Source organism: Bufo gargarizans, chromosome 5 (genome assembly GCF_014858855.1).
Source record: "Bufo gargarizans isolate SCDJY-AF-19 chromosome 5, ASM1485885v1, whole genome shotgun sequence".
NCBI classification, from domain to species: Eukaryota; Metazoa; Chordata; class Amphibia; order Anura; family Bufonidae; genus Bufo; species Bufo gargarizans.
In genome coordinates, this window is record NC_058084.1 from 443,411,288 (window position 1) to 443,433,146 (window position 21,859).

The 21,859-nt window shown below is 43.4% G+C and overlaps 1 protein-coding gene across 1 annotated transcript in view; it reads left to right on the forward strand.

Annotated features, from left to right (window-relative positions):
* The window catches only part of LOC122939504 (calpain-2 catalytic subunit-like), a 100,734-nt gene extending 80,934 nt beyond the window's left edge, over positions 1-19,800 (forward strand). The window contains exons 5-11 of the mRNA XM_044295571.1: positions 1,546-1,711; positions 3,880-3,963; positions 4,055-4,140; positions 8,240-8,314; positions 11,876-12,033; positions 13,155-13,306; positions 19,783-19,800. Coding sequence (XP_044151506.1) covers positions 1,546-1,711; positions 3,880-3,963; positions 4,055-4,140; positions 8,240-8,314; positions 11,876-12,033; positions 13,155-13,306; positions 19,783-19,800 — 739 coding nt within the window. The remainder of the gene's footprint in view (positions 1-1,545; positions 1,712-3,879; positions 3,964-4,054; positions 4,141-8,239; positions 8,315-11,875; positions 12,034-13,154; positions 13,307-19,782) is intronic.
* The last annotated feature ends 2,059 nt before the right edge of the window (positions 19,801-21,859 follow it).

Here is a 21,859-nt window from a genome sequence, read left to right on the forward strand (position 1 = left end):
CATTTAGGATAAGATTGGCTCTTGGATCCTGCGTATGAGCATTCCTACCCATCGAGGTCTGTTCATACTGTTAGTAGTCAGGACTCAGGGTAGGAATTCACAAGGAGGTGACCTTTCTCTAGTTTCCAGGCCTGGTACTTCTTCCTTTCACTTCTGTGTTCGGTGTGGAGTTTACTACCCACACGGCGCCGTGACAGTAAAACAGGAAAATGGAGAGAGAAGGGGACTGAGAGCTGCCAGGAGGGATGTGATTGGTCATGATGTAATCCTGGAGTTCACAGGAAGTCACACTGGAGAGACCGATGTCCTGTATGCTCCTTAAGAAGGGAACTTCTATTGTAATCCTCGAAACGCGTCAAGCTCATTTCTTCAATAAATACCTTCCTTTTTCTGGAGTCCTCTGATCCATCTTGTTGAACGGACAGAGTGTTTGATATTCTTCAGGCGACCTCGCCGAGGGAGGTGAGGGATGCAAGTCCGGCCTTTGCCAACATCTGACTGTCTTAAAAAGCCAGCTGGACGGCAGTAGGCTGTGTCTGTGTGTGTGAGGCCTGTGGCTGGATGTCGGCTTGCGACCCGTCTGGGAGGACAGGTCGACGAACACCATAACTTGTCCTTCTTACACAGTACTTGCAGCACAGTGTCAACTGAACTTGACATTTTTATGCGGTACCCGCGGCACGGTGTGAATTGAACACCAGGACTTAAAACCTAAGGTGACTTTGTTTGTTTTTGTTAACCTGCCATGTGTGAATGAACACAGAATTTTTGGTTAAGAACTGTTTTGTGCCTCTGTACTGCGCCCGCTTAACCTGCCTACCAGAGCGAATCCCCACACACTTCTATAAGTATCCCTAGCTATGTTAATACACAGTAACTCTATATATGGCCACTTGGTTCCTCTTTCTTTGTGTCCTGTTTACACATCAGACTTGTGCTCACATGTCCAGGTTCCCATAATGAAAAGGTTCAAAATGTATGTAACCAACTGAGACAAATGCCAGAATGCTTATTTAACAATCTTTATCGTTACACTGTGCCTTCCTGTGAAAAGATTCTAAAGCTTTTAGTATGGTTGCAGTCTTCTTGAATTGTTGTCTTGCAAATTTTCAAAACACAGGCCTAATCCCTCCGTTACATGTAACTGATTGTAAGCTCCCTCTAGTGGGGAATTACTGAACCCAGAATTTTAGCATTGAAAGGTCCTTTAACACAGGCCAATGATTAAGTGAATAAACATTCCTACAAATGCTCGGTCGTGTTCACTACCACATGTGAAGATCCCCAGCGATTAGCCAAGTGAGAAAATTCAGCTGATCACATCTTTTTTTACAGGCATAAAAATAATTGGTTATTGGCAGCACATCGCCTCATGTAAACAGGGTCTGCTACCAACAATAATTTCACTGTATGTGCCCACACATGCTCTTCTTCTGTATCTACTTCTTGTTTTTGTTTGAAAAGATGCATTAAAATGTACCGTGTGAACATGTGTCTTATTTAACATCAAAGAACACACTAATCAGTGACACTTATTCTCTGCAGGATCAATGGATCATATGAAGCCCTTAATGGTGGTTTTGCTGTGGAATCACTTGTGGATTTTACTGGTGGGGTGTGTGAAATATATGAAACTGCAAAACCTCCAGCAGATTTGTTTCAGATAGTCCAGAGGACACTGATAGAAAAGAGCTTGACTGCTAGCAGCACAGTAAGTTATTGAAAGTCTTAATTTCCACCAGTGCTCCATAAAATGAAAGTGTTATTCCTAGTACTGTCACGGCTGAGGATGGGGAAAAAACTCAGCCGTACGGTATCAGAAGTCGGATGGTCAATGCCAGGCCAGGACAGGAATCAGGGAGCGGGTCACCTCCTACATATCCCTAATTCTGACCCTGTCTCCTATCCGCATGAGCCAACCCTGAAGGTAGGAGGGCTCATACACCGGAACCTGATATTCCTGCTCGCCCTCAGGGTGGCACTGGACTAGGAGCAGGGTAAGACGACCCGTTCCTCCTAGACACGGAGGGACAGGAGTCTCACTGGCCAAGCTACATAGAAAGGGGGACATGAAAAGACATATGGCAATGACAGGTAAGTGAGACTAGTACCACACTTACCTGCCACAGACACACAACCTGGAACCCACGTGCAAGTGCTGCTGTCCACAACAAACACAAAGGACACAGCACACAACAGACATCACACGGGAACCCAGGAAACCATATGCTGCAATAACAAATAGACCAAACAAACATATTCTAAACACCATACATGAACTTATGACCACAAGGGTGGCCCCCACTGGCAGATGGAATAACAAGGAGGATGTCTCCAGCAACCATGGCTGAAGAACCCCTCTGCTTACTGCTCTCAGCAGAAGCTATAAAGGGCCAAGTAGCCACACCCACCCTCAGACACACCCAGTGCTCACAGACTAGGAAGGGAATTAACCCTTCACACACAAGGGAAGGGAAGACACTTAAAGGGGAAGTGTCCAAATGCACATAACGCTGTAGCTGTTACCGCAGGCAACGACATTGGTGGCAACCATGTCCTGGGAGTCAGCCAGAAGGCCGAGACAGTGCCACCACATGTACACATCCAAACCAAACGTTGCCACGGGCAGCCACAGTGAAGGGAAGAGTCACAGTGCACACCAAACATAAACCTTGTGCACACCAGACATACATAGGTCCCGCTGTAGACATAGTGCAGTCTATCAGTTTTACCTGAGCAGAACTTAACGCCCAAGCACCAAATCCCTTTTTAAACTACTGATGGAATGGGATGTCTGAAGTCTTACCCACACCAATCAGATACGTATTTATGACTGATACTCAAATAGGTTATCAAAATTTTACTTCTGTAAAACCTGATTAACAACTGGGAGAGTTACTATTCCACTTGTCAATGAGGTGTGTCCTAAAAGAGGATGACACTGTCCAATTAGTGCTGGACCATGTGATCATATTTTTATACGACTTACTCCTCTCTCACCATTCAGGGCACAGACACGCTTGGCCAAGCTAAGTGTGTGGATGTGTGGGGCAGTTTGTCCATTTTGTCGGGCGTCGATTAAATGTTCAATTGGCCAATAGCTATCTAATGTGTATTTCCAACCTTATAACCTTCAAATTTAGATGGTCAAATGGTTGGGTGGGGAACATACTGGACCAACTGCCTCCTGCTGTCACGCACTAATGTGGGAGGGAAAGCCCACACCGAACATAGGGAAAGGGGAAAGGAAATAAGGTCTGAAAGGAAGGGAAGGAAGATGGATACCTCCTAGTGAAAACCCTAATCAAAGCCCTGACTGACTACCAGTATGAACAGACCCCAGAGGTAGGTGAGTTTATACACAGGCATACCTAAAGTCCTATCTAACCCTAAAGGACCCTGGTACTAATGACAACCCGTTCCTCCAAAAGAAAGTATGAACGGGAGTCTCCCTGAGGCCTAATACAAAACAATAAGGAAATGCAACACACAGAAAAGTCTAAATAAAGTCCAAAAGGGAAAGGTAACACTTCCAAGAAGCTATGGCAGCACCAGTAACTCAGCCGAGATCCAAACACCAGGTATTTACAGGTCCAACTGAAGTTATTAACCGCACAGCATTGTGGGAGAAACAACTATAAATAGGGAAAGTAAAATGACCACAATAGCAACACCTGAAAGTTAAGGATGTGGCCGGTACCAGAAACAACACAGACGCCTATTGATCCACAAGGTAAACATGTCAAATCAAACCACGTGTTGCCAGTCTCAAAGATCTCCTCGCGGGGAAGTCCGTATGTCTCGGTACGTCCGTGACACCTACATTTGCATGCTTGATTCAAAGAAGCTTTAGTGACACTTACTATTTTTTCTCTGCAGAAGTTTGTCGAGGGTAAAGGAGAAACTATTGACAAAATGAATATTGTTGCAGGACATATGTACTCTATAACTGGAGCAGAGGAGGTGAGGACACGACATACTTGACTAGAGTCCTTTTGATCTTGGTAGTGATATAATTTTATGTTTATTCAAACTATCGTTGTGTGCTTTGAAGGTCACCTGTGATAAAAAAGTGGTTCAAATTATCCGACTGAGGAATCCCTGGAGTAAAACTGAATGGAACGGACCCTTTAGTGATGGGTATGTGGTCTAGATATTTCTCATTTTCATTTTTAATAGTCACAGTGAAACCTCCACAAAAGATAGGATCAGATTCCCAGCATCCCCTGCAATTAGCTCTGTGGAGCATAGTGGCCTCTTAATAGTATACTAAGAACAGCGCCATAAAGTGTATTGTGGCTGTTGTTGGTATTGGCGGTCAGTGTAGTAAACTGGAGCACAGCAAACTAAGGCTACTTTCACACTAGTGTTTTTGGTGGATCCGTCATGGATCTACAAAAACTATTCTGTTACAATAATACAACCGCATGCATCCGTCATGAACGGATTCGGTTGTATTATGTCTTATATAGCCATGACGGATCCGTCATGACTACCATTGAAAGTCAATGGGGGACGGATCTGTTTTCTATTGTGTCAGAGAAAAGTGATCCGTCCTCATTGACTTACATTGCGTGTGAGCCGTCCTACAAGACGCGTTTCGAAACAAGTGTTCCTTCCTCAGTGGTAAATAATAATATATACTTAAAGGGACCAATCTCTCTCTATATATACCTGTGGATGTAAATAGCAAACTACGGACTGTGCTCTAGTGATTTTACTCATATAATCTTAAGTATAGTGCACACTGCGTCATAGGACTCAGGTTGCACTATTATTTACTACATACTTAGACAAAATGCATGTTACAGGCAAAAAGGCCCCCCCCCCAAAAAAAAAAAACAACTATTATCTAAAACAAATTAAAAATATAAAAACAAAAATAAAAAAATAAATAAACGAAAAATGAAATAAAAAAAATATACAGTCTTCTAATTATCTAGCTTCTAATTATCATCCACAGGTATATATAGAGAGATTGGTCCCTTTAAGTATATATAATTTTTTACCACTGAGGAAGTAACACTTGTTCCGAAATGCGTCTTGTAGGACGGCTTATCCAGTATCGCTAGTGTAGATAAACATCTGGAGAACTTTAATCTTGCAGTATTTGAATCGGTTTTGGTGTCTCCATACTTCAAGAGCGCATGCGTGGAGTCATACAAGCCGGCACATAGCAGAGCAGCCAATACACCGATGAACAACGGGCTGAGTGGTGGACTGTGGAACGCAGAGTAACAGACATCAACTTCAAGTCCCAGCACAAACACAAAGGCGCAAGTTCAGTAGGCCGAGCGGCGGATTGCAGAATGGGGAGACTCACGAGCAGTATACACTGGAGTTTGTCCCCTCTATTAAGTTTCTATAGTACCGCAATTCCCAGCTCAAGCACAGGAGCGCTAGCATATTGACTATTACCTAGCATATGTTGCATTTGGACATTATTCCACTGCAAAAAAGGACACAACCGGAGACAAAGTTGTCTAGTGGATGCACCGATGAGAACGGTTATTAACTATAATTACAATTCAGCCGTCTTTTAGCTTATATATACTAGTGCTATATGCGAGAACTCCGTATTTTAAGTGCAAACCGGATTCCAAAAAAGTTGGGACACTAAACAAATTGTGAATAAAAACTGAATGCAATGATGTGGAGATGGCAAATGTCAATATTTTATTTGTAATAGAACGTAGATGACAGATCAAACGTTTAATCCGAGTAAATGTATCATTTTAAAGGAAAAATACGTTGATTCAAATTTTCCCTGTGTCAACAAATCCCAAAAAAGTTGGGACAAGTAGCAATAAGAGGCTGGAAAAAGTAAATTTGAGCATAACGAAGAGCTGGAAGACGAATTAACACTAATTAGGTCAATTGGCAACATGATTGGGTATAAAAAGAGCTTCTCAGAGAGGCAGTGTCTCTCAGAAGCCAAGATGGGTAGAGGATCACCAATTCCCACAATGTCGCACAGAAGGATAGTGGAGCAATATCAGAAAGGTGTTACCCAGCGAAAAATTGCAAAGACTTTGCATCCATCATCATCAACTGTGCAAAACATGATCCGAAGATTCAGAGAATCTGGAACAATCTCTGTGCGTAAGGGTCAAGGCCGTAAAACCATACTGGATGCCCGTGATCTCCGGGCCCTTAAACGACACTGCACCACAAACAGGAATGCTACTGTAAAGGAAATCACAGAATGGGCTCAGGGATACTTCCAGAAACCATTGTCAGTGAACACAATCCACCGTGCCATCCGCCGTTGCCAGCTGAAACTCTGCAGTGCAAAGAAGAAGCCATTTCTAAGCAAAATCCACAAGCTCAGGCGTTTTCACTGGGCCAGGGATCATTTAAAATGGAGTGTGGCAAAATGGAAGACTGTTCTGTGGTCAGACGAGTCACGATTCAAAGTTCTTTTTGGAAATCTGGGACGTCATGTCATCCGGACCAAAGAGGACAAGGACAACCTAAGTTGTTATCAACGCTCAGTTCAGAAGCCTGCATCTCTGATGGTATGGGGTTGCATGAGTGCGTGTGGCATGGGCAGCTTGCATGTCTGGAAAGGCACCATCAATGCAGAAAAATATATTCAGGTTCTAGAACAACATCTGCTCCCATCCAGACGTCATCTCTTTCAGGGAAGACCCTGCATTTTTCAACAAGATAATGCCAGACCACATTCTGCATCAATCACAACATCATGGCTGCGTAGGAGAAGGATCCGGGTACTGAAATGGCCAGTCTGCAGTCCAGATCTTTCACCTATAGAGAACATTTGGCGCATCATAAAGAGGAAGGTGCAACAAAGAAGGCCCAAGACGATTGAACAGTTAGAGGCCTGTATTAGACAAGAATGGGAGAGCATTCCTATTTCTAAACTTGAGAAACTGGTCTCCTCGGTCCCCAGACGTCTGAGTGTTGCAAGAAGAAGGGGAGATGCCGCACAGTGGTGAAAATGGCCTTGTCCCAACTTTTTGGGGATTTGTTGACACCATGAAATTCTGATTCAACATATTTTTCCCTTAAAATGGTACATTTTCTCAGTTTAAACTTTTGTTCCGTGATTTATGTTCTATTCTGAATAAAATATTAGAAGTTGGCACCTCCACATCATTGCATTCAGTTTTTATTCACGATTTGTATAGTGTCCCAACTTTTTTGGAATCCGGTTTGTATTTAAAAGGGACCGTGACTTATTTATAATTTTTTATTATTGCATTATTATGTATATTTTACTGTTACCAGTAAATATTATATGCAAATTGACTGTAAGCTAGCCATTTTCTTTGAATGTCTCAATCCCATTGCTTGAATGGGACTCAACTGCAGGAAGGCTATGTGATGAAGGACATCATAGCCCAGGGAAGAGGCTGCAGTGCTCACCTAAGTGCTGCACCCCCTTCCTACATCTGGGAGCCAAACTCCACCGACTAGATACTGATGACCTATCCTGAGTTCATATCAAGTTACAAGAGAAAGTTTGTGTAACACATGTTAAACACATTCATAGGGAGTCTACAAGAGTGTCCTTCTGGCCTCCGTCTGGCCAACATACATGAGTATATTAAATAAGAAAGGCATGTAATACTGTAATAGGCTGCACATAATAGTATCCAATAAAAAAAATTTACATCCTAAAGATTACTCTTTTTACAGTGGGACACCCTGTGGATATGTTAAAAGTACAGTAGGTCATAAACGTGATGACAGGGGCATAGCTATCAGCGGTGTAGAGGTAGCAGTTACACATGGGTCTGGATGTCTGTGGGGGCTCAAAGGTCCATCTGCCACATAAGAAGACACCAGTATTATAAATTTCACATGATTGTCTTTATGTCATCAATAAAACTTGCATGTAAGTGTAGATGTCCAGCAGCTGGGATTCTCGAAGATCTTGATCAGAGAGCCAGCCACATCTGAGTGAGGATAATACCACCCTCCAAGAATGTCAGTCATTCCTCCTGTGCCCAGGAGACCCAGTGGGGAAGTGAACCTACTGACCCTTACTAAATACATGTGCAGACTGAGCCGAAAGTGTCTGTTCATGGGAAGTCGGCAAAGACAGCTGTCAGCCCTTGGCCTTTTTATGCTTGTGGTCGGCTTTTTCCAATGTAATGTTTGAGTATGCTGGCCGCGTGTGACGGAAGGTTTCCACTCCCTGGACTTTAGTCTTTGCAAATTAATGTCTAAAAGGGAATTTTCTGATTTTCATGATTTCTTCTTGTCCTCTCAGCTCCCAGGAGTGGAGAATGGTGGATCCCAATGTAAGAGCAAAACTCCATGTTAATCAGGAAGATGGAGAAGTTTGGTGAGTTATCAGCTTGTATTAAACAGTCTGCCCCATGAACACTACCTGCTTGCTGCCCCTTTATACAGGGTCTTGCCAGGGGTATCAATAACCAACTGCCTGTGACTACTGTTTATATGGCTACGCAAGGGTGCAAAAGTTAAAAAACATCTCACCTGTTACTGACACTTCAGGTCCAGCACCAAGCTCCCTTCTCCTCCACTTCTGGTCTCCACTGGACTAGAAATTGATTGGCTGTCAGCCAGTGGGGTAGCTAGAAATGACTGGGCCGCACAGCAAATTTTTTAATGCCCCTTTCCCCCCAAGCAACTTCTTTGCAACCCCCTCCTCCTTTGCAACCCCCACTTCTGTGGCTAGTCAAAATTGCTCTCTTAGACCAGGCCCAGCAGCCGCTCTGTCCGTTTCCTACAGTTTCTCTGTATATAATGTAATTTTATAATATTGTTGAGGGGTCCTGACAATAAAATCTTTTAGCCCTCATCCTTAGTGGGCCCCTTCTGAGCTCGGGCCCCAAAGCAGCCACTTCCCTTGCTTCCCCTATAGCTACGCCCCTGCTGTCAGCTAAGACATGCATGTAGTTGGCACATCACACTTCCAGTCCAGTGGAGACCAAAAGTGGAAGAGAAAGGAACTGGAGTGCCGGTGACAGGTAAGACATTTTATTAACTTTTGCATCCTGCCTGGCCATAAAAATAGAAGTTACTGGTCCCAGAGAACTCCTTAAACCAGTTCAAGACTTTTTTTTACATTTTCTTTATTTCAGAATATCAAACTAACACAGAATCAATAATCAGTATAGAAATGCAGTTATATTTACCTACATAAATCCACAAACTGATCCCACTCCTTAGTAAGAGCGAGAGAGAAAAAATACATACTGTTTATTTAAAATAATCCTAAAACCAAACCATATATCTATCAAGGGTGAAAATGTAACCAATATTCGATTCCATCCAATCTCCAAAACCTGCAGCCTTAAAGGGGTTGTGCTGTGCTGGTAATAAGATAGGTCATCGATATCTGATTGGCGGGGGTCTGACTAGTGATGAGCGGCAGGGGCTATATTCGAATTCGCAATATTTCACAAATATTTTGTAGAATATTCATCATATATTTAGCGAATTCGAGAATTCAAGATTATTTTATTGAATGCAAAAAATCGGCAATGTAAAAATCACGTAATGCAAATTTGTAACGGGAAATACAGGCATGGGTCACTTTGGCTACGATTTTCAAGCTGCTAGAAGTTTCATGAGTTTCTCCTGAGACTGGAGAAAATGATTGGCACGGCAGAACATTGCAATAGCTGTATATGAAAATAGAGTCAAGAGCTCCAATATATTCACGATTGCACTAATCGGCATTGATTAGAATATTACGTGCAACTTCACATTTTAGCAGGTCTGACTACAGATTACTGATTGGTGCACTAAGTATTGTTGTGAACTTGACATTGCTTCCTTCTCATTGGCCCACAAGCAAGAAGCAGAGAGGAATCTTGTGTTTAGATGGAAAAAAATGCTGAATATTCGATATAACGAATATATAGCACTATATTCTAACTATTTGCAAATTCTCGAAGTAGCGATATTCGCGATAAAAATTCGCTATTCAAATATTCGTGCTCAACACTAGGTCTAACACCTGGGACCACCACCGATCAGCAGTGAGACGAGCACTGCTTCCTCTTCATTACACTGTGTTTCGTCTCCAGTAGCGTAGTGTAAGTGCTTGTATTGCACTCCACTTCCGAGGCGAAGTGCAGTGAAATGAAGAGGAAGCGGCGTTGACATAGAGCGCCGCCTTCTCTTCAAACAGCTGATCGGTGGAGGTGCTGGGTGTCGGACCCCTGCTGATCTGATATTGAAGACCCATAGTCTTTAACTCCTTTTTGATTATAGAACTGAGAGAGGCATGTTGCCCCAAATCTTTCCCAGATGGATACTTCTCTCAGACTCTGATCAAATAAACGGTTGTTGCTCCAGATATTCAGAGACTCCTAACCAAACTCTATATATCATGTTTCCTGTAATAGCAAATTTCTCTCTTTATTTTCCACCAATTAATGCTTCCAAAACATGTGGATATTCTGGAGCGCCACCTAGCCACCCGTGTGTTGCCAGGAATGATACATAAGCATCTGGAATAGCTAAGCCTCTTTTACCTCTTTAACCTGTTCTAGGAGTTCTCCCTCCCCACAAAAACTTGTGATAAATAGAATCTATTACCTTAAAATATTTTTCTCTTTCCAAACTGGACTATTAGATATAAGTTGTTACCAGGTGAAATCCAGATTTAATTAAAGGCTATGAACAACTTTTGGGGGCAATTTTATAAAATTGTTGCATTCTACTCATTTTGGGCAAAAATTATTTTTTTGTAGTTGGTCTTTATTAAAAATGTTCTCAGTTTGCGAGCTACAGGGGTTAAATAACTCTGCAGCATGGGGAGGAGCCATCACGCAGGACAGCGGTGTGCCGGCGGCAGATCATGATTACACAGCACGATCTGCCGCCGGCATGCTGAAGGATCTGAATTGCCTGATGAACGAGCGTGTAATCGGAGGCAGTATTAGATTGCCAGTTGATCGCTAACGAGTGTTTATAGGAATGCGCGTTAGCGATTATTGGGCAGAAGATCTGCCCATTTAATGCACCCTTTACTCACCCAAATCCCTTGGTATTTAATGGTTGGAGACACTGGAAACACATAATTCCCCAAAGACAAAAATCCCAAATATACACAATTTGCTTTTATTAACTTCTATACCTGAATATCTTGAACACTCATCAACCCTTTCTACCAACTTACCAATTGAACTACACATGTTCTCCAAAAACACATTGTCAGCAAAAGGGAGGTAAACAGAGGACAACCTTGTCTTGTCCCAATCCTTACCCTTAACTACTACAGTTGCACGCGGTTTCCTATACAATATTATAATCTATTTCCAAAATATATCCCCCATACCATACTTCTCCAGTACCTTGTTTAAAAATCCAATCCAATCAGACACCCAGGGTGCATCCAGTGACACTACCGCTCTCTTTTACACTTAGATGGTCATCCTGATGGTCCAAAAATAGTGCAAGCAAGATGGGTTTCTTTCCTTGGGAGATTACTCTTTAGATCTGGTGGATGTACTACAACTCCCAATAAAGATAGACTTGTTATTTTCTAGAAATGGCCTGGTTACTGACTCCAGCACTATATGTGGGCCACAGCACCTACATCTCCTGCCTTGCACCCGCACCAAACCCACAACACCAAGGGCATCCCAATTACCATTATGCAGGAGCCCCAACATTAGCGTATTCCCCAAGGGAAGAAAGGGTCTGTCCTTCTATCACGGCCCTGGCCCTAGGGAGCATCAGTATGAGGATTTCCACTGTGAATAATTATTGCAACCAGAATCACTACCATTCCCATCATCCCCTCCACCGGGGCTTGTGGCATAAATGTTACTAAAACGGGCGTGCCAGGAGAGGTGGCGGGTCCTCTTTAAATTTGGAAAGTGGAAATTTGGAAATCTGTGAAACACATAGTTTTGGTTGTTTGCAGGATGCCCTTCGATGACTATCTGAAAGAGTTTAAAATATTGGAGATCTGTAACATCCACCTGAGCGAGGTGTGCTGTGGTGACGACTTTAACTGGTCCCTGACAGAATTCAATGGAAGCTGGAAGAAGGGAATCAGCGATGGAGGGAGGAAAGGTTTGGGTAAGAATGTGTGTTCTCCGAAATCATGCCTGCCACTGTCATACGTTATACAGATGTCTACAATCCCACAACTCATCTTATGAAGTGAGTCCATCCTTTATGTACTATACAACCAGGAGGATTACTCCCAACCCACTGCAGGCAGTTTTAGTTTTTTGTTGTCATTTTTTTCATCCCCTTTTTTCCAAGAGTTGTAATTTTAGTATTTTTCTGTCAACGTGGCCATTTATTGTACCATATAATGTACCGAGAAACACATAAAAATTATAGGTTTTTAAACACACAATTCTTCCTTTTTTTGAGGTTTTGCTTTTATGATATTTACTATGCAGTAAAAATAACAGAGTCACTTTTTTCTGTGGGTCAGTATGAATACGACAAAACCAAATGCATAAAGTTCTTGTAGTCTTTCACTACATTTACATAGCAAAAACTTTAACCCCTTGACAACACGCATCGTGCATGTACGACGGATGTCGTGTATTTAAAGATGGTGCGCGCTCCGGAGTGAAGTGGAAGTCATAGCTGCCGGGTTTTTGCTGTTTCACACAGCAGACACCTGGAACTAATGTCTGTGATCGGCGATAACATTGCCGACCTGGCTTTTCCCAGATAGAGGAGAGGACAGTGTTTTCATTTTTTTAATATTATTTAAAAATGTCTTAATTATACTTAGATTATGTTTGCCTTACAAATATGCTACAAGAAAATTTAGACTGGCACATTCATATTCATAGTCACAGGTGCATATCCATCAAGCAAACATGGTTGATAATAAAATGGCTGCACAACATTTCACATACCGACACACGTTTGATCAAAAATGTGCGCAAAAAGCTTCTATTTTTCCATTTATAGTAGGTATTATACCACTTTAATTTAGAATGATTCCCATTTCTCAGCTCTATTGTTTGTATGTGAAATGTTGTGCAGCCATTTTATTATCTGCCTCACAGATATGATCAGCTTTTCGGAGATGGAGTTATCTAATAAAATGGGATTGCCAAAAGTGGTCAACCCTTTTATAGCAGGAGAAAGTATCAGTGCCTGGTATATGAAGTACTGCATCCACTACTATTCATATATTATTATCCTGCACTGTTATGTTATTTCACACTCAGCCAGATTTAGCACCAACCCCCAGTACCGGATGCAATTGAAGGCTAAAGATGGTGATGCCACCAAGAAATGCACTCTCGTTGTGTCTCTGACACAGAAGGATCGAAGGAAGAATCATATGGAAACGCTTAACATTGGCTTCTATGTATATAAGGTTGTTGTTAATTTTTATTATTATTATAATTTTTTTTTTTTATTATGTTCCACTTCTGAAACTATCCTGCCACTGCACATTGTGTTATGCCTAATGCAAGGCCGGAGTAGGTGGAGCATCACACCGGAAGTCAAAAACACCCAAAACAGTATTTGAAATACAACAGAGTATTGCCTTAAAGGGGTTATCCCATGACTAATGTAAAAAATGAAAATCAGACGTCATATATAGGGTTGAGCGAACCCGAACTGTAAAGTTCGGGTTTGTGGCGAAACCAACCTCGCCACTGGGTTTTGGAGGCGGCTGTTTAAAAGCCTCTTGCCTCAGGATTATGGCCCCTACTAACTTTTAAACCCCTGAACCTATTCCAGGGAATTTTGGATAGGTTTGTCCCCCAAGTTATACTGTTTAAATTGATGTAAGTTATATGTATGGACAATGTAACCTCACAAAGTTGTAACAATTTATAATAAGTGTAACTTGTCAGCTTGGGAGGAATATGCTGGGTGTGGTTCTATTGTCCCATTGTGTGTTTGAATGGTGATGTCTGTCCTGTTGTCTCCACATGTGTATTGGCGATCTCCCCTTTGTCCTGAGAGATAATTGGATTGCCCTCGGTTGTCTCCCAGGCAGAGAGGAGGAAACCATGATGCATTGTGGGGATATGTTGTATCTGTCCTGTGTCGCAGTCTCCCTTCTGGTCCTCTGGGGGTGTGAACGATTGGTTGCTGTATTTACATTGTGTGTGTTGTGAATTACTGATTGGTTGTATTTCAAAACCCTGTGGGCGGACCTGTATTTGCAACAACTGTAATAAAAACCAGGCTGAGTGTGCCAGCACGTCAGACCACTGCTGACCCTCAAGACGGAGCCTTGTCTCGTTATTGGGGGGATTCCCTATATGCTGTTAGAGACTGATTGCCAGGAGTGTAAGCTGACTGTACGCTTTTCCTGTTCGTCTGCCGGCAGCTATTCGCGAGGTTCCAGTTTGGAGTGCTATTTTTTATCCAGTTCAGGAGGTTGGTGTTCTGCAGTAGCTGTGCCTGTCTCTCAGAAAGGGGCATATCGCCTAAACGGATTTTAACCCCTTGTCTGCTGAAACGGTCAGTTACAGGGTTCGTACCGAACTTTAGGATTTTTGGACGACCCCTGACCCGAACCCGAACTTTTCAGTAAAAGTTTGGGTTCGAGTTCGGTGTTTGGCGAGCTAATGGCGCTTTTTCAAAGGCAGCAGTTTAACTCGTGTGCCCTTAGAAGCCATCACAGCCATCGCTACTAATGGCATGGCTGTTATTGGCCAGTGCAGCATGTTACCCAGCCTCTATATAAGCTGGAGTCACGTAGCGCTGCACATCACTCTGCTCTTACTAGTGTAGGGATAGGATGCTGCTGCTGTGAGGGAGAGAATAGGAAAGAATCTGTTATCAGAAGTGCTTGTTAACTCTGCAATCTACATCGATTTTGTTTTATGCGTGCAGTGCACCATTTTTTTTACTCTGCCCTGAGCCCAGTGACACATAAAAAGAACCTTTATCCATCTGTTAGTTAGGTGGGCGTCGGCAGCCATTTTGTGCAATTTCAGTGCACCAGCACCGCATATGTGCATTTGTGACAGTCAACTGCAAGGTTTAAATACTGCAGTTATATTCAGGGTTTAAAAAAAAACACCCATTTTTTGCAAGATAATACATTTTGGGTCCTTTGCTGAATTTGTGACAGTCAAATACAAACTTTAAATACTGCAGTAATATTCTGAGTTTAAAAAAACACCCATTTTGGGCAAGACCCTACATCTGGGGCCTTTGTTGCATTTGTCACAGTCAAATACAAGCGTTAGATACTGCTGTTATATTCTGGTATTAAAAAAACACCCATTTTGGGCAAGATAATAAATTTGCAGCCTTCGCTGCATTTCTGACAGTCCAATACAAGCGTTAGATACTGCTGTTATATTCTGGTATAAAAAAACACCCATTTTGGGCAAGATAATACATTTGCGGCCTTTGTTGCATTTATGACAATCAAATACAACCAGTTAATACTGCAGTTACATTGTTGGTTGACAAATGAAAAATTTTTGTGACCATGGGGTAATTGTATAAAATTCGCCTGAAATTTTTCCTCTTTATGACACCGGCACTGCCTTACTCTCAGTGAACTTAATTGTCGACTATTGGCGGTTACATTGTTGCGTGACATAAACCATCTGTTAGTTTGGTGGGTGAACGCAAAGAATGAGGAGAGCGCCAAATAAGGGACGTGGCCCCGGTCGTGGTGCTGCTGGTGGAGCTCCTGTTGCAGGGAGAGGACGTGGTCGTTCTGTGCCAGCTACACGCACAAGTAAAATACCTTCCTCAGGTGCGAGTAGGCGTCAGAACCTTCAGTGTTATTTGGTAGGGCCGAATGCGGCTCTACGAATGGTGAGGCCAGAACAAGTACAGATGATAGTAGATTGGGTGGCTGACAGTGCCTCCAGTTCCTTCACATTCTCTCCCACCCAGTCTCTTGCTGAAAAATCAGAGTTGGCACCTGCAGCCCATGGCCATCAGTCCTTCACCTCACCCCCTTGCAAATCAGCCAAGCAGTCTGAGCCCCAAGTCATGCAGCAGTCTCTTCTGCTTTTTGATGACTCTGTTAGCAGGGTTTCCCAGGGCCATCCACTTAGCCCTGGCCCAGAAGTGGAAGAGATTAAGTGCACCGATGCCCAACCACTTATGTTTCAGGATGAGTACATGGGAGGACCATCACAGCATGTCTCGGATGATGACGAAACACAGGTATCAACTGCAGTGTGCAGACCAACAAGGAGGGCAGGAGTGAAGACTGGGTGAAAGATGATGTGGAGGACGATGAGGTCCTCGACCCCACATGGAATCAAGGTCATGCGAGTGACCTGTGTCGTTCGGAGGAAGAGGCAGTGGTCGCACAGAGCCACCGGCACAGCAGAAGAGGGAGCAGGGTGCAAAAGCGGAGCGGCCGTACCATAGACAGTACGTCTGCTACTGCCCACCGCAGCAAGGGACCGAGCACACCAAAGCCAGCTCCAAGAAGTTCCCTGGTGTGGCAGTTCTTCATACAATGTGCTGACGACAAGACACAAGGGGTTTGCACGCTGTGCAATCAGAGCCTGAAGCGAGGCATAAACGTTCTCAACCTGAGCACAACCTGCATGACTAGGCATCTAAGTGCAAAGCACAAGCTGCAGTGGAGTAGACACCTCAAAAACAAAGAAAGGTCTCTGGCTCCTCCTGATTCCTCTTCTGCTGCAGTCATGGCCTCTTCATCCCCCTCTGGAGTGACAATGCCACCTGTCACCCTGCAAACAGAGGATCTGCCAGCAACACCAACACCTGGGTCACCAAGCATCTCCACAATGTCCCACAGAAGTGTTCAGCTCTCTTTCTCCAAAACACTGGCACGAAAGAGGAAGTACCCCCCTACCGACCCGCGATTCCTGGCCCTGAATGTCAGCATTTCAAAATTACTGGCCTTTGAAATGCTGTCATTCTGTCTGGTTGAGACAGAGAGTTTTAAAAGCCTTATGGCGGTGGCTGTTCCACAGTACCTCGTGCCCAGCCGCCACTACTTTTTCAGGCGATCCATCCCTTCCCTGCACAACCAAGTGGGGGACAAAATCAGGTGTGCACTGCGCAACGCCATCTGTGGCAAGGTCCACCTAACTACGGATACGTGGACCAGTAAGCATGGTCAGGGACATTATATCTCCCTAACAGCACACTGGGTAAATGCAGTGGCAACTGGGCCTGAGGCGGATAGCAATTTGGCGCATGTCCTTCCACCACCGAGGATTGCAGGACACTTCTCTTTGCCTCCTGTTACGTTGCCACCAACTTCAGCACAGCCAGAAGTAAACGACAGCTGGCAGTTTTAAAACTTATCTGTTTGAGGGACAAACCCCACACCGCGCAGGAGCTGTGGACGGGCATGGAACAACACACCGATGAGTGGTTGGTGCCAGTGAGCCTCAAGCCTGGCCTGGTGGTGTGTGATAATGGGCGAAATCTCGTAGCAGCTCTGGGACTAGCCGGTTTGATGCACATCCATTGACTGGCGCATGTGCTGAAATTGGTGGTGCAGAGGTTCCTTAAAAATTACCCCGATATGTCAGAGCTGCTGAATAAAGTGCCGGCCGTCTGTGCGCGCTTTCGGGTTCTCTGCCTGCTGCTGCTGCTCGCCTGTCAGCGCTGCAGACTGTGCGAGCAGCAGCAGGCGATAGTGGAGTTTCAGCTGCAGCACGCACGGGTGAGTCGCTCGGTGGAACAGCACCACTTCACCACCAATGAGTGGGCCTCCATGCGAGACCTGTTTTCCTTGTTAAGCTGTTTCGAGTACTCCACCAACATGGCCAGTGCCGATGACACCGTTCTCAGTGTTACTATCCCACTTCTATGCCTCCTTGAAAAAACGCTTTGAGCGATGATGGAAGAGGATGTGGCACAGGAGGAGGAGGAGGAGGAAGAGGGATAATTTCCAAAGGTTTCAGGCCAGTTATTCACAAGTGGCTCCAAGGGTGGGTTCCTGCACCCACAAACGCCCGGTACACAATTGTCCAGCAAGGGCACAGTTCTGGAGGATGACAAGGTGGAGGAGGAGGAGGAGGAGGAGGAACCATGTTCACAGCAGGATGGCACCCAAACCAGCTCATGGCCATCACTGGTGCGTGGCTGGGGGGATACAGAGGACACAGACGATACACCTCCCACAGAGGACAGCTTGTCGTTGCGTCTGGGCAGCCTGGCACACATGAGCAATTACATGCTGCAGTGTTTCCGCAACGACCGCCGGGTTGCCCACATTCTAACTTGTGCTGATTACTGGGAGGCCACGCTACCCCGTTACAAGGACAACGTACAGTCCTTAATTCCATCATTGGAGCATGATCGTAAGACACACGAGTACAAGCGCACGCTGGTAGATGCGTTGCTGGTGGCATTCCCACCTGACAGCGGGGGCACAGTGGAAGCACAGGGCGAAGGCAGAGGAGGGGGAAGAGGTCGCAAACGCAGCTTTGGCAACGCCAGCACCTCAGAAGGCAGGGTTACCATGGCCGAAATGTGGAAAAGCTTTGTCAGCATGCCACAACAACCAGCACCACCAGCTGATATGGAACGTCTTAGCAGGAGGCAGCATTTCAGCAACACGGTGGAGCAGTATGTGTGCACACGCCTACACGTACTGAATGATGGGTCTGCCCCCTTCAACTTCTGGGTCTCCAAATTGGGCACATAGCCTGAGCTTGCCCTTTACGCCTTGGAGGTGCTGGCCTGCCCTGCAGCCAGGGTATTGTCTGAACGTGTGTTTAGCACAGCTGGAGAGGGTTATCACAGGTTATATTTCCCAATGTTTTGGGGTCTACCCAAATTTAAAGAAAAATTAGAAAATTATAATAATAAAATAAAATAAAAAACAAAACCAAAAACCAGTGTTGGCTACATCCTTCTCCCCACCGCCGCTTCCACCTACACCGCCATATCCACCACCTAAACAACCTCCTACTCCATATGGACCTCCTCCTCCTAGATCAAGATAATTATTTTTCATTTTTACGCATTTTATGTTATTTGAAGTCATTTCCCTATCCACATTTGTTAACCACACTTGCCATGCTCTTAACCACATTTTGCTGCCACTTGCAGCCCTCTAGCCCTTTCCATGACTTTTTTAGAGCCATTTTAGTGCTCAAAAGTTAGGGTCCCCATTGACTTTGGGTCCCGAACTCAAACTTTTTTGTGAAGTTCGGTCGAACCCGAACATCCAGGTGTCCGCTCAACTCTAGTCATATAGTACAAGACAATACCTTTCTAATAAAGGCAGAACCAGCCCTGTACCTCACATGGATCCAGAGATCTTCCAGTCTTTGCTCTGCTAGATTTATATCAAGCTGACAGCTCAAGGGGAGTGTATTTTCTGCTGCAGCTAAGTGGGCATGTCTCAGCTCTCTCTATCACAGCTCAGGAGGCAGTTGAAGGATGAAACTGAGCATGTGCGGCCTTCTCAGTGAGCAGGACAAAGAAATAAGAAAATAACCAAACAGTAGGTGTCACTATACAGATACATTTTATTGAATAACTCAGTGGCTATGCAAAATTTTTAATAACATGCAATTACAAAAGTATTCAGATCCAGGTGCTGGTTTGAAAACTGTACAATATTTTTAGTGAAGCAATCCCTTTAATGTATTGTCCCCAATGTATATACTCAGACATACTGTGCATACAATTTTAGATAATTAAATAGCTATGGGCAGATTTTATTTGCTGCTCACACCAGGGTCATGGTTTTAGTCTCCAAAGGGATATCAGACCCTATTGACTGAAAGACCCGCCCACTGTCATTTTTGCATTTTCATTTTTTTTCCTCCCCACATTCCAAGAGCCATAACTTTTTCTTTATTTTTTTGGAGGACAAGTTGTACTTTTTAATGGCACCATTTAATGTACTGTGTTTTATATTAGCAAATCTTTGTGGAGTAAAATTGAAAAAAAAAACACAGTGCTGCCAAGGTTTTTTTGGGTCTTAATATTACGGGTCAATAGTATTACATTTTTATAGTTGTTATTTTGTTTTAATACTTAAAAAAATGAAAATGTTTTTTGGCATCGTCATTTTCCAAGAGCCTTAATTTTTTTGTCTATAGAGCTGTACAAGAGCTTGTTTTTTGTGGGACGAACTGTAGTTTTTATTGGCATTATTTTGGGGTATGTAGTAAGTACGAATTTTTAATAGCTTTTTTTCTATTTTTTGGAGTATGGGGGGACAAGATGACCAAAAAATAGAAAATCTCATGTTTTTACATTTTTTTTCCCACTATGGCATACTGGAAAAATATTTTTATATCTTAATAGTTTAAACATTTTCGGACGTGCCAATACCACGTCCAAAAATTGACCCAATTACGGGTCAATAGTATTACATTTTTATAGTTGTTATTTTGTTTTAATACTTAAAAAAATGAAAATGTTTTTTGGCATCGTCATTTTCCAAGAGCCTTAAATTTTTTGTCTATAGAGCTGTATAAGTGCTTGTTTTTTGTGGGACGAACTGTAGTTTTTATTGGCATTATTTTGGGGTATGTATGACTTTTTAATTACTTTTTTATATTTTTTGGGGAATGGGGCGACAAGATGACCAAAAAATTGCAAATCTTATGTTTTTACTTTTTTTTTTTGCTATGGCATATTGGAAAAATATTTTTATATCTTAATAGTTCAAACATTTTCGGACGTGGCAATACCACCATGTTAATTTTTATTATTGTTTATTTTTAATATGTAAAATTGAGAACGGTGGGATGATTTTATGTTTAATTTTTTACAATAACTTTTATCCCCTTTAGAGCTAATATAGTCCCATACACCATAATGAAGTACTATTGGTCTATGGGATTCTGACGGTCTCCCTGCTGAGCTGTGCCTTGTGCATGCCTTTACAGGTAGTTAACCATAACAGGCCTGGGAACCTTTAGCAGGCCCTGGGCTGTCATAGTAATGCACCGGAGCCCCCGCTAAGCCACACCTTTTCGACAGGTGGGGCCAAGCAGATTATTATTTTTGGCTCACTTTCTTATTAAATATGTCTGAAAAGAGATGAGCCAAATTGCACCAAAATGTGAGTGAGGTTGCAGACTACTACTACCACTACTAATACTACTACTACTACCACTACCGCTACTACTACCTCTACCTCTTCCACTACTACCAACACTACTACTACCCCACTACTTCTTCTACTACTATCCCTACTACCACCACTACTACTACTATTATAACCACTACTACAACTAACACTACTACTACTACCTATCACTACTAATACTTGTACTACAATTACTTCACTACCACTACTACTATCACTACTACTTCTACTACTACTACCACCACCACTTCTACTACTACTACTATCCCACTACTACCACTACTTTTACTACTATCCCACTATCACTACTACTACGTCTACTACTTCTACTATTCCACTACCACTTCTACTACTACTACCATTACTAGTACTGGCCCACTCTTATTACTACTACTACCACCACTACTACATCTACTACTACCACCACTACTACTATTAGCAGTACTACTACCACTATACTACTACTAGTACTACCATTGCTGCTACTTTTACCACTACTACTACTGCTACTATTACCACTGTTACCGCTCCCACTACTACCACTAGTACTATTCCTACCACTAGTAGAGAGACCACCGCATCGTCAAGCAATAAACAAACAGAAATCAGGTACAGACATACAAGAGTTTATTGCACAAACAAAAACCAGGGAAGGCAGCACAGACAAAACATGAGCTCTATCTACCATCAGCACAGTGGGAGCAAACCCCCACTGTGCCACTGTCTAGTAATACTCCAGAGGGGCATGACTAAGCAACTCCTGGAATTCACTAGGGCCCCGGATGGTAGGGTTAGGCTTTGCAGCAGGAAGTTGCCAGGGTCCACTCTGGAGCGTGAACTAGACAGTGACAGCAGGAACGAATGGACAACAGGTACCAGAAGGTACCGACGGTACAT